Consider the following 17,270-nt stretch of genomic DNA (forward strand, 5'->3'; position numbering starts at 1 on the left):
GGACCAGGTGCACGTGGCTCCATGTTGACGCCCACAGTGTCTGGGGGGTGCCACATCCAAGGGCTCCAGATCTTCCAAACACGTGCCCGCCTGGAGGCCGCACCCCCAGTGTGTCCTGGCACCATCACTACAGTGCAGGTAGGGTCAACCTCAAAAGGGCTATGCCCCACAACCTGCAGGCCAGGGCCTTCCCAGGCCACCACAGGGGCTCAGACCAGCTCTCTCCAGACGGGACCAGGCACACTCTGAGTGATATGGCAGGAGACCACACCGGCTGTGAGGCCACTCAAAACACTCACATGAGCCAGGCACCATGGCTCACACCTGTAATCCCAGCACTTTGGGAAGCCAAGGCATGCAGATCACGAGGTTAAAAGATCAACACCAGCCTGGCCAACAGGGTGAAACCCTGTCTCTACTAAAAATACAAAAATTATCCGGGCGAGGTAGTGCACGCCTATGGTCCCAGCTACTCGGGAGGCTGAGGCAGGAGAATGACTTGAACCCAGGAGCTGGAGGTTGCAGTGAGCTGAGCCTGGCGAGAGCAAGATTCTGTCTCAAGAAAAAACACACAACAGCACATGTGACACTCAGAAAGGGCAGGGCAGGCAGGTCTGCAGCCTCAGCCGGAAGAGCACAGAAGGGCCCTGGAGGAGCCAGAGGCCTGGGGGTGCCCAGCACAGCACAAGCGAGGGCTTCACCCCCCCTCAGGGCTCAGCAGCCACCCTCTCCTCCCTCAGGAGGGACAGAGCTGGGTACACACCAAGGGACACATGGAAAAGGCCACAGCGCCTGTCCAGCAACACGTCCCACACTCGGACCACAGGGTACAGCACCCAGGCCCTCTCCTCTACCCGCCAGCCCACCACCCACTGCCTGCCAGGCAGTGCCCTCCTGGCCAGGGCCCCTAACAGCACGAGACAGGGAAGGTGCCCATGGCTCCCAACAGGCCGGCAGGGCCAGTGCAGGCGTGCCCAGCCCCAGCGCCCAGCGCCGCTGTCCCCATCGTACCTTCCTTGGTGGGGAGGTGGGCCCGGCTCGGGGACAGGCGGCACAGCCGGTGTGTGGTGACCTGTACCAGGCCCTTGTTGGGGGTCTTCTTCAGGACGGGGCTGCTCTTCCCCCGGAGGGCCTGTCTCCGCCGGAGGCTGAGGTGGCTCTTGGCAGTGGTGGCAAGTGAGGGGCTGCTCTTCTTGTCTCCAGGAAGGCTGTGGAGACACAATGCAGGCAGCTCTCAACAGGCCCTGGGGGCTCTGCCCACTCACCCTTCCTCGCCAGGACTCAAGAGGCATGGAAGCAGCCCCCAGAAGGTCAGGGCCAGGCCTCCCGGAGAGCAGCTCAGCTCACCCTCCGCAGCCAGGCTGAGGTGGTGGGCTTGAACCCACAAGCCCAGATGACTCCCGAGCTAGGACAGGCTGCCACGGTGAGAAGAGGGGCCTCAGTGCCCCATCCCCACCTGCGTGCCACCTCCTCCCCATCGGCCCAGGCCAGAGGAGCCCCTGCGTGGGGCAAGGAGAGCGGCCGCCGGCTCCACGTGGCCTTCCGAGCCCCCTCGGTAAGGGAGCAGCTTCTCTACACTCCCTCTCCACAATTCCTGGACAGAGAGAGCCACCAGCATGGTTTACATCAGCGCTGCCAGGAGCAGGATCCGGGTGCCTCTGAGCCTCGAGACAGTGCCTGTCTGAGGGACCAGGGCCAGAGAGAATGAGCTACACAAGCCAGCAACCTAGGCCAGGCAGCAGGGGTTCACAGCAAGGAGGTGCCTCTGAGACGGGGTGCCACCGTGTCTGACGATGAAGGCAGGACCTCTGCCCTCTGCCCAGCAGGTGCAGCCACCACCTCAGCTGCCGACCTGCTGGGAGTCCCTGAGCCCAGACCAAGCACTGCCATGACACCATCTCTGAGTCTCATCCCAAGTCCGCAAGGGTGGAAGGCCAGGAGAGATGTGTGCCAAGCAAGGGAGTGACTCTGCCCAGCTGCCTGGCCAAGGGGGCTGGGACCTAACAGCAATCTGCCCACCCTGGAGCCAAAGGCCAACTGCGGCCTCCGCACTCTTCGAGGGAGGCCACAGAGCCCAAAACCAAGAACGCCCAAGGAGGCTGCCGCCTACCAGCACCCCCCAGCCTCCACCCACTCAGCCCAGCAGGAGCAGCCCTCAGCCTGGGGGCAGCAAAGGCCAGGCCTCCTGGAGCCCAAGCCCCAGATTCAGGGCATGCAGGAAAAACCAGGCACCCCTGGCAGGACCCAGAGCCCCAGTCCACTTCCCAGCACAGACCTGTGGCCGGCAGCTCCAGGCCAGGGGCAGACACATTGCTCTCACTGTCTCACCTCCCGGGACACATGGACCCTGGTCTGGTCCCTGGGGGCTGTTCCCCCTGCACCTGGCCTAGCACAAAGCCTTCCATCTGTGAACCCTGGGCAACTGGAACAGAAGCTGCCCCCAGCAACCTTCTCGTCTCTCACCAGCAGGAGAAAGGACGGGCTTACCAGCACCATGAGGGAGAGGCACCTGCCCTCCCCAGTCTGTGCTGGGCCCTAGGCAAGCCCCCGAACCACCCTGAGCCTGACCCACAAGCTCTGCCAGACAGTAGCACTCCCTGCCTCATTCCTTGCTGGAAACGTGAACCTGACTGCAGGCGAAGCTCCGAGCTCAGCGGATGCACCTGAGTGCCAACAAACCCTCCTCACAGCCCCTCACACTCCACCCCGGCCGACTGAGACGCCCACCTCGTGCTGCCCCGCCTCCGGACGATCTTGGTGCGGCTCTTCACTTTGTAAGCTGAGAGTGAGGTCTCCCCAGAGAGGGGCTTCAAGCCACTGGGTCCTACTGCTGGTCTGTCCCCCGACGGGGACCTAGACAGGACTGGGGAGAGCTGGGAGGCACATTCTTTGCTGCCGGCCTCCGACTGCCAATGGAAGGAGGAAGAGGAGGAGGCAGAGGGGCTGGATGCCTTCCACCTGTACTTGCTGGGGGCGGACCCTGGCTGGGAGGACGCGGCTGGCTTCCTGGGCTTGAGCTCTGGGTCGGCTCCGAGTTGCGGCTTCTCCACCTTGCCTGCCGTGCTGGCTGCAGCCCTGCACACATTCTCCGCAGCCACTCTGGGACTGAGCGCCCTCCGAGCGGCCCGAGGACTCTTCGCAGAGGCGGCCACCCATTTGTAGTTGTTTTTCTGGAACTTGTTAGTTCGACAGGACACAAGCAGCGAGGCCTCCCGGGCCTGCCTGGGTCCTGAGGCCGGTCTGGCTGGGCCCACCACTGAGCCAGACGGAACTGGCTGATTTGCGTGGCCGGTATCTACTCTCCCGTCCCCAAGGAGCTGTGCAGCACAGCTGGGCACAGAATAAGAACCCACCTTCCGGCCCAGGGCCATGCCAGCACACGGGGGCAGAGTAGAGGATGGGAAGCTGGCCTTGACGGCAATCACACTCTCACTGACAGTCTGGCAGGGCTCCAGGGGGCTGTCGCCTACATTGCCCACAGACTTCACCACCCTGGGCTTACCAGGCTCCTTCTGGCAGACCAGAAGAGGATCTTCCACACTGCAGGTGCCCCTGGCTCTTGCTAGTCTTGAGGGCTGCAGCTGTCCCCCAGGGAGTTCACTTTCACCTTCCTGGGGCCTTTGGTCACTCCAGGGGGTGTCCTCATATTCTTCCAAAGAGCCCCGCTGGGCCCCTGAAGCCTTAGCAGAGCCAGACTTTGATGGTGGTTTAATTTTGATGACCATGTTCTGACCCTGACTGAGCTGGACCTGTCTCTCAAGGACATGCTGCCGTGGGTCAGGAGCCCGGCACCCCCTGGCCCTGTGCAACGGCTGCACAGCCTGGTCGCCAGGTGGGTCTGAGGGTCCCGGAGGCCGATTCACGAGGGAGTATTTCTTGCGCCACGAAGTCCCATGGTGTGAGGAGTAGCCCCTCCGGCTTGGACGAGGGTAGCGGGCACTGAAGGCCCTACCACTGTGGTAAGTGGGTGGCTGCCACTGGGAAGCTGCTGGCGTGCCTGGGGCTGGGGCATTGCCGTGGAGGGTTTTGTAGTCATCAATCAGCCCTGAGAAGACAGAACCACAGGCTCAGCTAGCCAGAGGGTAACGCAACAGACCGCTCCCGAAGGGCATCAGTGGCAAGACACCCCCAGACCCCGTCTCACGTCTGAGCCCCTGCCAGTTTCAGGAGGGACAGCCCCCAGTGCCTGGGACTCACTGACAACTCAGCCCATGGCACGTGGGCTTGTCGCTTCCATGAGCCTTTTCTCCCTCAGCTCCACGTCAGTCCTAGTTTTGCCTGCTTAACACGGAAACGAGAAGTGGCCCCGAGTGGGAGGCAGCCCACCTGGCCTCTCCTCCATACACGCTTTCAATCCTTAAGCCTTTCCTTTGTGAGAATAAAAGCAAAAAGGGTTTTTCACTTTCATTTTATTAGTCTTTGTTTGGTTGGTTGGTTTTGGCTTTTTATTTGAGACGGATTTCACTGTTGCCCAGGCTAGAGAGCAGAGGCCCAAATGCAGCTCACTGCAGCCAGGACCTCCTGGGCACAAGCGAACCTTCCACCTCAGCCTCTGAGTAGCTGGCACTACAGGCGTGAGCCACCATGCCCATCTCATTTTTTTAACATTTTTCTGTAGAGACAGGGTCTCGCCAGGTTGCCCAGGAAGGTCTCAAACTCCTGGGCTCAAGCCATCCTCCTGCCACGGCCTCTCAAATGCTGGGATTACAGGCATGGGCCACTGCATCTGCCCATGAATTTTTTTTGTTTTATTTTGTTTAAGTTTGGAAAGACCAGTTTGGGTTTTAAAATGTTTAAGTGTGGAAGCTGAAGCCTGTTGAGTCTGTGCCTGGAATAGCAAGGGGAATGCGACCGTATGGAGAAAAGGGGCATCAAAACCAGGAGTCGAGGCCAGGCGCGGTGGCTCACGCCTGTAATCCTAACACTCTGGGAGGCCGAGGCGAGTGGATCACCTGAGGTCAGGAGTTAGAGACCAGCCTGACCAATATGGTGAAACCCCGTCTCTACTAAAAATATAAAAATTAGCTGGGCGTGGTGGCGCGTGCCTTTAATCCCAGCTACTGGGGAGGCTGAAGCAGGAGAATCGCTTGAACAGGGAGGCGGAGGTTAGAGTGAGCCGAGATCGCGCCACTGCACTCCAGCTTGGGCGACAGAGCAAGCCTGTCTCTAAAAAACAAACAAATAAATAAAAATGGGCGTCAAGGAAGGAACCTGCGTGCGCCCCGAGCCTGCTCTGCCGCAGTGAGCCAGGAACCAGTCCCAGCCCCGCAGCGGGGCGCGGGGAGAGAGGGTGGGCACCGGGGAACCCAGCAGCTCAGAAGGTGGGTGGGCCGCCGCCTCCCGCGGGTCACTAAGCGACGGCCCCGCCTCCACGTTCCGCAGCCCCCGCAGGGCCAGCACCGCTCCCTCGACAAAGCTGGAGCAGGGGACTGACCCGCGCCCCGGGCCGGCCCGCAAGTCCTGACAGACCCTACCGTCCCCAGCCCAGCCGACACTCGGAGCCCGCGGACGGAGAGCGACCCCTCCGACGAGGGGGGCTGGGGACCCGCCGCGAGGTGAGGGGGAAAGAAGGGACTCGCATCCCGGCCCCGGTAGGACCTACCCTGCAGGAGGCGGATCTGCCGCCGTAAGATCTCCTTTTCCTCCATCTCCTGAGTCCCCGACGCCCGGCCAGGCCCCCGCGACGTCATCGCTCCGCGACCGTTTCCCCGCGGGCGGGCGGAGCGGGCCGGGGCGGAGCCGCGGGGAGCAGGCCCGGACGTCTGCCGGCCGCTGCGACCCGCCGTCGCCCTGGCAGTGGCAGCGGGAGGCGGAGCCGCACACGCGCAGAGAAGGCGGGACGTCACTAGTGAGCGCCCGGAAGTGGCCCGGTCGTGACTGGAAAGCCGCGGCTCGGGCTGTGGGGCGTCGTGCGGCTCGGATTGTGCCGCGCGGGCTCGCGTCCCCTTGAGAGACTGCCGGAGGGGCGAGACCTGGGGCCGTCGCAGGCCGCACCGCAGCTCCTTCCCACGTCCCTGCGTTTCATTTCGCGCCGGTTGAGAGTTAGGCTCTACGCGGGGGCCCCATGGGAGAAGGGCCGGTTAACAGTTACTGTTGACCCGGGAAGCTCTGTGGACGCTCTTTTACTGTGGCCGGAGGAGAAGACGTAGGAGAGCAAGGTTCCTTGGATAGACATGTTGTAGCTCTGAAAGCATGAAAGCTTTTGGTTCGTCAGTAGAAACGTGTTCCAGTGTAAACCTCCGTGCGCTGTTGGTGGGAATGTAAATGGCGCAGCGCCGCAGAAAACTAGTGAGATTCCTCAAGAGGTTCAAAGTAGAACTGAGCCGGGCGCGGTGGCTCACGCCTATAATCCCAGCACTCTGGGAGGCCGAGGCGGGTGGATCACGAGGTCAAGAGATCGAGACCATCCTGGTCAACATGGTGAAACCCCGTCTCTACTAAAAATACAAAAATTAGCTGGGCATGGTGGCGCGTGCCTGTAATCCCAGCTACTCAGGAGGCTGAGGCAAGAGAATTGCTTGAACCCGGGAGGCGGAGGTTGTGGTGAGCCGAGCTCGCGCCATTGCACTCCAGCCTGGGTAACAAGAGCGAAACTCCGTCTCAAAAAAAAAAAAAAAAAAAAAGTAGAACTGCCGGACGTGAGGGTGATCTGGCTACGACATCTGTCACCCCAGTAACCGCCAGGGTTGATTTGGCTGCTCTGGCTGGCTGGGCAGGTATCCCTTCCTTCCTCAGCGCTTCGCGTGCGTCCCTCCCGAAGCTGCGGCTCGGTCGAAGAGGACGACCATACCCGAGAGAGGAGCTGCGCTCCCCCGCTAGAACCTCCAAACCAGCGCTCAGGGTCCATTTGTAGGAGAACGTAGGGTTGTCAAGACTCCAAACACATCCAGATGAGGCGCTGCATGTGACAATCTGCCTTTCTACCGTATGATCCAGCAACCCTACTTCCGGCTATAGTCCCAAAAGAATGGAAATCAGAGGCTCAGACATAATTTGTGTCCCCCATGTTCACTGCAGCATTTTTCACAAGAGCCAAAGGGAAACAGCCCATGTGTCCATGGGTGGATGCAAGGATAAACAAAATGTGGTCCATACAAACGATGAAATATTTTTCACCCTTAAAAAGGAAGGAAGTTCTAACACAGGATATACCATGGATAAACCCTGAAAACATTATGCTATGTAAAATAAGCCACTCGCAAAAAGACAGATGCTGTGTGGTATACTTACATGGAGTATCTAGAATGAAGATTCTTAGAGACAGAAGGTAGATTAGGTTAAAGGTTCAGGGGCTGGGGTAAGGAGGATTGAAGAAGCATTGTTTAATGGGTGTAGTGTTTCTGTTTGTGGAGTGATGAAAACGTTTTGAAAGTAGTGGTGATGGTTATACAAAGTTGTGACGGTAATAATGCCACTGAATTGTACACATTAAAATGGCTAGGCTGGGCCAGGTGGCTCACTCCTGCAATCCCAGCACTTTGGGAGACCAAGGTGGGCGGATCATGAGGTCAGGAGTTCAAGACCAGCCTGGCCAACATGGCAAAACCCTGTCTCTACTAAAGATACAAAACCTAGCAGGGCATGGTGGCAGGCACCTGTGATTCCAGCTACTCAGGAGGCTGAGGCAGGAGAATTGCTTGAACCTGGAGGCAGAGGTTGCAGCGAGCCAAAATGGTGCCACTCACTCTAGCCTGGGGGACGAAGCAAGACTCTAAGAAAAAAAAAAAAGACTAAAATGACAACTTTTATGCTGTAAAAATTTTACTACAGTGAATAAGGAATAAGCAGTATTAAAGTTCTTCAGGCCTGGTGCAGTGGTCACGCCTGTAACCCCAGCACTTTCGGAGGCTGAGGTGGGCGGATCACCTGAAGTCAGGAGTTAGAGACCAGCCTGACCAACACGGTGAAACCTGTCTCTACTGAAAATTGAAAAATTAGCTGGGCATGGTGGCAGGCACCTGTAATCCCAGCTACTCAAGAGGCTAAGGCAGGAGAATCACTTGAAGCCAGGAGGTGGAGGTTGCAGTGAGCCAAGATCGCACCGTTGCACTCCAGCCTGGGCAACAAGAGTGAAACTCCATCTCAAAAAAAAAGAAGGCCGGGCATGGTGGTGCATGCCTGGGATCCCAGCAATTTGGGAGGCCGAGGTGGGTAGATCACAAGGTCAGGAGTTCGAGACCAGCCTGGCCAACATAGTGAAACCCCGTCTCAACTAAAAACACAAAAATTAGCAGGGTGTGGTGTCTCGTACCTGTAGTCCCAGCTGCTCAGAGGCTGAGGCGGGAGAATTGCTTGAACTCGGGAGAATTGCTTGAACCTGGGAGGTGGAAGTTGTAGTGGGCCAAGACCATGCCATTGCATTCCAGCCTGGGAAACAGAGTAACATTCCATCTCAAAAAAAAAAACTTCTTCAGGCTGAAGATGATACAAGGTGATACAATATGGAGACTCAGACAAGATGGAAGAGTATAGGAAATGAGAAATGTGTTAGAAAAAATTTTATTTTCTATAAAACAAGTAGGTGCAGCAAAAATAAGACATCAAGGTTTCTAACATGTAGATGTGAAACATGCGGCAGCAGCGGCACAGAGGACTCACGTGCACGGTGCATCTGAGAAGCCCCTGCGCACACCGGTAAGGATGCAGTCCGTGGCCTCCACCCAGCCTGCCTCTGGCCTGCTCCCAAGACCAGCATCTGAACCTCCCACTGGGGGCTGGCATCACTCTACCTCACATACAGTGACAGGCACTGTGGGGGCTTCTCTAGTGGTTGCGGCAAAGACAGCTTGCTGGCTGGAGAGGGCTGGCTCCCCAAGCAGAAGGACGAGTGGAGGCTGGGAAGCCGATGCAGTAGAGCAGGCCAACTCAGGCCATGGGACCCCCAGCCAGGACTCCCACCTAGCCCAGGTGGATCTAGGGAGAGGCGGAATCCATCTGAAGCCATCTTTGCTTCCTGCTGCCTTGCAGACCCCATCCAGGCACCACCCAGTCCTATGCTCCCTCCTCGTCCTCCTCCTCTCCCACTGCAACACTCCCGGCTGAACACTTAGCTAGGGTTTCTGCCTCTCTCCTTCCAGGTGGCCAGGAGTGGCCTGTAGACAGGCCTGTGGGCCACCATGAGAGGACTCTGAGAATGAATGGGATGAAATTTCCCATCAGAGGTCTTGATGAGCACTCATGCAGTGAACTAGCCCTGTCGCATTTCCCTCAGGACTTGTGACCGTTACCTCGTGACAGCTGGGGCTGGCCTGCTCGGCCATGACCAGCACATGTGGAGCACTGAGAACAGAAGATGTGAGTCCCCACGTGCCCAATTCATCTGTTGAAATCCTGACCATCAATGTGATCGTATCAGGCAGTGGGGCCTCTGGAAGGTGGTTAGGTCATGAAAGTGGAGCCCTCATGAATGGGACTAGTGCCCTGTAGGAAGCAACGGTGGGGCTGGGTGCCGTGGCTCACATCTGTAATCCCAGCACTTGGGGAGGTCAAGGTGGGCGGATCACGAGGAGTTTGGGACTATCCTGGCCAACATAGTGAACATTATTCTCTACTAAACATACAAAAATTAGCCAGGTGTGGTGGCGTGCACCCATAGTCCCAGCTACTGGGGAGACTAAGGTAGGAGAATCGCTTGAACCTGAGACAGGGAGGTTGAAGTGAGCCAAGATTGCGCCATTGTGGTCCAGCCTAGGTGACAGAGCAAGATTTCATCTAAAAAAAAATTATCCAGGCGTGGTGGCAGATGCCTGTAGTCCCAGCTACTCAGGAGGCTGAGGCAGGAGAATGGCTTGAACCAGGGACGCGAAGGTTGCAGTGAGCCGAGATTTCGCCACTGCACTCCAGCCTCGGTGACAGAGCAGGACTCTTATCTCAAAAAAAAAAAAAAAAAAAGCCGCAGCACAGCAGCCGCCAGAGACTAGCTCTCTTTTCTCCGCCATGTGATAACACAGTAAGATGACAGTTAGGCGAGGAGTGGTGGCTCATGCCTGCAATCCTAGCACTTTGGAAGATCCAGACAGGCAGATCACTTGAGCCCAGGAGTTCAAGACCAGCCTAGACAACATAGTGAAACCCCATCTCTATGAAAAATACCAAAAATCAGCTAGGCATGATGCTGTGTACCTGTAGTCCCAGCTACCAGGGAGGCTGAGGTGGGAGGATTGATTGAACTCAGGAGGTCGAGGCTGCAGTGAGCTGTGATCACACCACTGCACTCCAGCCTGGGCAACAGAGCGAGATCCTGTTTCAAAAAAAGCAAGAAAGAAAGAAAGGGAAAAAGAAGGTTGGGGGAGAGAGAGAGAGAAAGAGAACGAAAGAGAAAGAAGAGAAAACAAGTGACTGTGTGTCTGTGTGTCACAGGGTAAACCGCCAGACTGGGGCTCAGGCCAGGAGGGCACGTGGGTTCTTGAGTTCACACAGGAAAGAATTTAAGAGCAAGCCAACAGCGGGGCCAGCCTGTACGTTTTCTAATCGACACAGGGCTGAACATTCTATACTGCAAACACCCTTGGGCAGCGTCTCTAACAGAAGGGTGGCTGCACAGGGGGCTACTGGAGCTATTCAGGAATATCCTGTCACCCGTTCATGTGAGGTGAACTTAGGTCAAAAGAGAGTAGCTCATTCATTTCTGGTAGTTCCAGAGTGCCCCTTCCCTCTCCTTGGGCAAAACCTGCTTCACGAGTTGCAGGCATCCATCTGTTTCTCAGCTCAGCAAGTTCGTCTCAAGTTAGGGGACACAGAGGCCCCTCCTGCTCAGCTCCTGCGGACTGCCCCCGTCAGAGGAATAGCTTAGTCTTGTCCTCACAGCCAAAAAAGGACAAAACTAACCCTCTCCTACTAGATCTGCAAACTCTTTTTCCCTGGGTCTGGGCAGAGGATAGACAGGGCCTGAAAGTTAACCCCAACAAGAGGGGGAGCAGAGGTCCTGCTAATCCAGTTATTGAAGTAGTCAGCCAAGGGGTCCAGCTAAACATGCAAACAGGCCTTGCCAATCCTCCAGGACTGGCAAAGCACCATCCGTCGGTAGTTGTAGAACTTCTGGCTGCTGCCCTGCCTGTTCCGGTCAAGCAATATCCTGTGAGTCAGCGAGTTAGAGAGGGAACCAGCCCCCACATTCAAGGCTCTTACAAGCCAATATACTTACACCTTGCCAGTCTGCTTAGAACACTCCATTCCTGCCGGTTCAGAAAGCCGGGACAGATGATTACAGGCCAGTGCAGGACTTACAGGAAGGTAACAAGCGGACAGTCTCAGTCCACCCAACTGTCCCTAACCCTGACACACTGCTCAGCTGGCTGCCACCAGAACACACCATGTACACCGTCCTGGACTTGAGAAATGCTTTCTTCGCCATTCCTCGGGCTCCTGAAAGCTAACCTATTTGTGCTTTCGAATGAACAGACATTGGTTCAGGAAACAACCCGATAAACTTAAACTCGGTTGCCTCAGGATTTTCAGAAGAGTTGCCCCACTCTTCGGGGAAACTCTTCAGCAGGACCTTGTGATGTTCCAAGCCAGTCACCCCAACTGTGCTTTGCTTCAGTACATGAACAACTTGTTATTGGCTACTGAAACTACTGAAAGCTGCCTGCAACATACTAAGACTTTCTTCACCTCCTCCAGGAGCTTGGGTACCAGGTCTCAGCCAAAAAGGCCCAGCTTTGTCTTTCTAGGGTCTCCTATCTGGGCTATGAACTAAACCAAGGGAAAAGAGCGCTCGCCAGTGCTGGAGAGGAGGCCACCTTGCGGGTCCCCACCCCCACTACCAAAAGACAGGCACATGAATACTTGGGGGCCGTGAGATCCTGCCGCCTGTGGATATTGGGGTTTGCTGAAATTGCCAAGCCTCTGTACACGGCTACAGGAGGAAGTGGCCCTTTAGTTTGGACTGACACAGAAGAACAGGTCTTCCACAACTTAAAGAATGCGCTAACTGAGGCCCCTGCTTTAACCCTCCCAAATATCTCAAAACCCTTTCACCTGTTTGTCCATGAAAAGCAGGGAGTGGCTAAAGGGGTGCTCACTCAAACCTTGGGGCCATGGCGACACCCAGTAGCATATCTGTCTAAAAGATTAGACCCTGTGGCCTCCGGATGGCCAGGTTGTCTGCGAGCCTAGTTCCCGAGGCGATGAGCTCACTCTGGGCCAGAATTTAACCCTCACGGCACCGCGTGCCATAGAGGCACTGCTACGAGGTGCTCCTGGCAAATGAACGTCTAATGCCCGCATCCTGCAGTATCAGAGTTTGCTGTCAGATCAGCCTCGCTTAACTTTCTCCCCGACAAGGTGTTCAAATCCAGCTACTCTGCTCCCTGATCCACACTTCACCACCCTTAACCATGACTACCAGGAATTACTAGAAACCACAGAGACGGGTAGACCTGATCTCCAGGACACTCCTTTAAAAAAGGCGGATGCCACCGTGTGTACAGACGGTAGCAGTTTCCTTGAGCAAGGGTTGAGAAAAGCTGGTGTGGCCGTTACCACGGAGACTGACGTACTGTGGGCCCAGGCACTGCCAGCTGGCACCTCTGCACAGAAGGCTGAGTTAATCGCCCTCACTCAAGCCCTCCGATGGGGTAAGGGCAAACGTGTTAACATCTACACTGATAGCCGATATGCCTTCGCTACTGTGCATGATCACGGGGCCATTTATCAGGAGCCGGGGCTACTCACTTCAGCAAGAAAGTATTAAAAACAAGGAAGAGATTTTAGCCCCGTTCGAGGCTGTCTGGCTCCCCCTACAGGTGGCTATAACTCATTGCAAAGGACGTCAGAAGGAAAACACCGCTGTTGCCCGGGGAAACCAAAAGGCGGGTTCTGCAGCCTGTGAAGCTGCTGCTGTCCCAGTTACCCCATTAACTCTGCTTCCAGCCGTCTCTTTCCCACAGCCTGACCTACCCGACCACCCGACATACTCCTTTGAAGAAGAGAAGCAAGCATCGGATCTTCAGACCAGTAAAAATCAGGATGGATGGTGGATCCTCCCAGACTCCTGGATCTTCCTGCCCTGAGCCCTCGGAGAAGCGTTGGTCAGCTGCCTCCACTCATCCACCCGCCTGGGAGGAACAATGCTAGCCCAGCTTCTAAGGAGCCATTTTAAGTTTCCACACCTCCAGGACTTAACTACTCAAGTGGCCTCCCAGTGCACAGCATGTGCCCAGATGAATGCCAAGCCAGGTCCAAAGCTTGAATTGGGCCATCGTCTCTGAGGATGTAGCCCAGGAGAAAGGTGGGAAGTTGACTTCACCGAAGTAAACCCACACCAGGCGGGGTACAGTTACCTCCTGGTGCTGGTAAACACCTTTTCTGGATGGACTGAGGCATTTGCCACCAAGAACAAAACTGCCACTATGGTAGTTAAGTTCCTGCTCAATGAAATTATCCCTCGATACAGGCTGCCTGTCACCAGAGGGTCTGATAACGGGCCAGCCTTCACCAGTTCAATTGGTCAGCAAGGCATTAAATATTCAATGGAAACCCCATTGTGCCTACCGACCCCAGAGCTCTGGCCAGGTAGAACGCATGAATCGTACCTTAAAAAGTACTCTTACAAAATTAATTTTGGAGACTGGTGAAAATTGGATAAAGCTCCTTCCTTTAGCCCTTCTCACAGTTAGATGCACCCCTTATAAGGCAGGATCGCTCCTTTTGAAATCATGTATGGGAGGGCCCCTCCTGTCTTACCTAAACTGAGGGACACCCAGATAGCAGAGCTATCCCAGGCTAACTTGTTACGGTACCTGCAGTCTCTCCAACAGGTTCAAGATAACATCCAGCTGCTCATCCGGGGAGCACCCCTACTCCAGTTCCTGACCCGATGGGGCCCTGCCACCCCTTCCGTCCCGGTAACCTGGTGTATGTCAAAAGTTTCAAAGGGAAGGACTCGTCCCTGCTTGGAAAGAACCTCACACTGCCATCATCACCACACCCACAGCCCTAAAAGTTGACGGCATTCCTGCTTGAATTCACCACTCTCACATCAAAAAGGCCAACAAAACCCAACAGTACATGACGGGCTTGCACCTCGGGCCTCAGCCATCGCGTCACCGGGACTGAACCTGGGCCTCTCCTGTGCGTGTTATTCACGTGCTTCCCCAGGTTTATGTGTTCAGCGGACCAGAGGGACAACTCCATATCGCCCTGCCTGAACTGCACCGCAGGTCTCTGTGTTCCCGAGAGGCCGGCACATCTGCCGGGGACTCTTGGCCAGCAAGAGGGTTCCAACCTGAATAGGGGAGTGTGCAGGAAGAAAAGAGAGAAAGCGAGGTCTGGAGGACTGAGTAAGCGATTGCTCAAACAGCAAATTTATTTTGCACACAGTTAGTATATATATCTTTGTCCTACTTCGTTTGCAGGAACAGACACCATTATCTCATACATCAAAGGGAACAGAAAGTCCTCAGGATACAAGCTTAGGCAGCAGATAACACAATAGTAAAATCAGGTACATAATCGGATACAATCAAGTCGTCCAGGTGGGTCTCATTATCAGGTTGGGGAAACCTAAAGTTAAAAAGTTAACTATCTATGCAAGGCACCAAAGAGGCAGTAAGCCTGTTAACTGTGCAAACAGCAGTGAAGGCTAAAGTTAAAAAGTTAACTATCTATGCAGGGCACCAGAGAGGCAGTAAGCCTGTTATCTATGCAAACAGCAGTCACAAGAACAAGCACAGGACCCAGCAAATGGGTAGACAAAGTCATAAAATGCAGAAACAGAAAATAAACACCATGTCTTCTCAGACCACATAGGTATCACCTTATCGTCTAGCAAAGTTGTTTTTAGATATCCTTTGATCTCGGTTTAACTTTCCCAGATCTCGACTGCCTCCAACGGGAAACTGTGTCTGGGCTCAAGCTCACCATATGGTGAGGCCCAATTCCGAGGGGCTTCACATGGGAGCGATCCCCACACAGGTTCGCTGGGATGCCCCACTCCTGGTGCCCCTTCTGGCCGGCCTTAGTGTGGCTGGGTCAGCAGCAATCGGCACTGCCACCCTAGTCTGAGGAGAAACTGGACTAATGTCCTTAACTCAACAAGTAGATGCTGACTTAAGAAATCTCCAATCAGCCATAAATACACTGCATGCCCAGGTAGACTCCTTAGCCGAAGTTATCCTTCAAAACCACCAAGGCCTGGACCTGGTGTTTCTCTCCCAAAGGGGTTTACGTGCAGCGTTAGGGGAAAGCTCTTGTTTTTATGCTAGCCAGTCTGGAGTCATAAGGGATACTCTTCAAAGCGTTGGAGAAAATTTAGATAGACGCCAACAGGAGCGAGAAAAAAAGCACGCCATGGTACGAAAGCATGTTTAGCTGGACCCCTTGGCTGACTACTTCAATAACTGGATTAGCAGGACCTCTGCTCCTCCTCTTGTTGGGGTTAACTTTCAGGCCCTGTCTATTAAATTGATTTATTAATTCTGTAAAACAGCACATAGCTTCCGTTAAACTTATGTATCTTAGAACCCAATATAACCCCATCACTATAACTGAGGAATCAATGATTTGAAGCCCCAAAAACACAAGTGGGGAATGTGATAACCTGCTTTTTGTTAGCTTAAACTGACTCTCTCTTAGCTAAGAACTGTTTGGGCCTCATGTTAGCTTGTTGAGCCGGACAGACTCCATCTTAGCCTCTTCATTTTAGTGATTCCACTCATTAAGTATGCAACTGTAGCATGTAGCTGGGGCGGGATGACCTGGGCGCATCCTGGAGTGCATTTGCTGATGAGAGGCCGAGTCAAGCTGCACCAGCAGAGCCTGGGAATGCATCGAGTGCCCAGAGCCCCCATATCTGTAAGTTGTATGTCTTTTTACGGCAGCTCTAGCCCTTGCACCTGGCACTGTTTTATTTCTCACGTACTAGTTTATCTTTTAACTTTTTGCTTACACTGCTTCTGTGAAAAAATTACTTCAGCTGGGTTCTCCCCTCCCTTTTCAAACTGGGGTATAAGAAACCCCCCGACTCTTTCTTCAGAGCCTAGAGAATTTTGGGCATTGGCCACCTCTCAGTCGCCGGCTAAACTAAAGGACTCATAATTCAATCTCAAGAGTGTGGCGCATTCCTTAACTCGCTCAGGTATAACAAGGTAAATCACGTGTCTTGGAGATAGGGGGCCCAGGGCTTTCAAGTAGCCCAGGCAAGGAGAAAACCTAATGTGTCAGGGCTCTTTGCATATTTGTTAGAAGCGTCAAACGTTAATTCTTATCTTCTGAGAAAAAGAGAAACCAGGTGCGGAAGGAGAGCGTGAGAGTGGACATGGAACGTGACCACTGAAGCACAGCGTCACACAGAGACAGTTAAGCCCCCAGATACCTGTCAGGCCTACGACAACGGCGTGGAGAAGCAGAGGTTTCTCCTAACTTCCCCAGGAAGGAGATGTCTCGGCCATTTTGGGCATCTCCTCCCCTAGCTGGCTAAACAGCAGGGCTTTCCCAGTGCTGGTGCTGCCTAACAGCCAAGGTGCCATCCAGCAGCCCTTATGCGGACGTGACAGAGGGCTTAGAGCATCTTGCCTTAGGGTCACTTTGTTCACGATGTCACCTCAGTTCTATGCTTCATAACCCAATAGTCATTAGTAAAATTAAAGGTTATATTGAGTATATATCTTTATAAGTGAGTAACTATAAGATTATATGATTATATAAAGGAATAACTATGTGCCTACATTTCTAATTCTTTTCTAAATCACTATTTATATGGGAACAGGCTGAAGCTTCAGACCTTGCCACGGCAGTTGCGGAGTCTTCCCCCTACACAGCTGTATTAAGAAAATAAAGGAATACCTATAATCCCAGCACTTTGGGAGGGCGAGGCGGGTGGATCACAAGGTCAAGAGATCGAGACCATCCTGGTCAACAAGGTGAAACCCCGTCTCTACTAAAAATACAAAAATTCCGGGCCGGGCACAGTGGCTCACGCCTATAATCCCATAACTTTAGGAGGCCGAGGCAGGTGGATCACGAGGTCAAGAGATCGAGACCATCCTGGTCAACATGGTGAAACCCCATCTCTACTAAAAATACAAAAAATTAGCTGGGCACAGTGGTGCATGTCTGTAGTCCCAGCTACTCAGGAGGCTGAGGCAGGAGAATTGCCTGAACCCAGGAGACGGAGGTTGCGGTGAGCCGAGATTGCGCCATTGCACTCCAGCCTGGGTAACAAGAGCGAAACTCCGTCTCAAAAAAATAATAATAATAATAAATAATAATAAAATAAAATAAAAATGCAAAAATTAGCCAGATGTGGTGGTGCATGACTGTAATCCCAG

General features: G+C 54.4%; 1 protein-coding gene and 1 long non-coding RNA gene across 2 annotated transcripts in view; one reads left to right on the forward strand and one right to left on the reverse strand.

Annotated features, from left to right (window-relative positions):
- Positions 1 to 5,686, reverse strand: part of ZC3H3 (zinc finger CCCH-type containing 3) — a 94,212-nt gene extending 88,526 nt beyond the window's left edge. Inside the window, exons 1-3 of the mRNA XM_064384677.1 lie at positions 5,603 to 5,686; positions 2,728 to 4,045; positions 1,012 to 1,208 (exon numbers count right to left, since the gene is read on the reverse strand). Coding sequence (XP_064240747.1) covers positions 1,012 to 1,208; positions 2,728 to 4,045; positions 5,603 to 5,648 — 1,561 coding nt within the window. The 5' untranslated portion in view covers positions 5,649 to 5,686. The remainder of the gene's footprint in view (positions 1 to 1,011; positions 1,209 to 2,727; positions 4,046 to 5,602) is intronic.
- A 7,501-nt stretch (positions 5,687 to 13,187) lies between these two features.
- LOC135277994 (uncharacterized) lies at positions 13,188 to 16,668 on the forward strand. The gene is made up of 2 exons (XR_010345520.1): positions 13,188 to 13,231; positions 13,749 to 16,668. It is a non-coding gene; the product is annotated as an uncharacterized LOC135277994 (long non-coding RNA).
- The last annotated feature ends 602 nt before the right edge of the window (positions 16,669 to 17,270 follow it).

Source organism: Aotus nancymaae, unplaced genomic scaffold (assembly GCF_030222135.1).
Source record: "Aotus nancymaae isolate 86718 unplaced genomic scaffold, 86718_ANA_hifiasm-v0.15.2.pri h1tg000036l, whole genome shotgun sequence".
Classification (NCBI taxonomy): Eukaryota; Metazoa; Chordata; class Mammalia; order Primates; family Aotidae; genus Aotus; species Aotus nancymaae.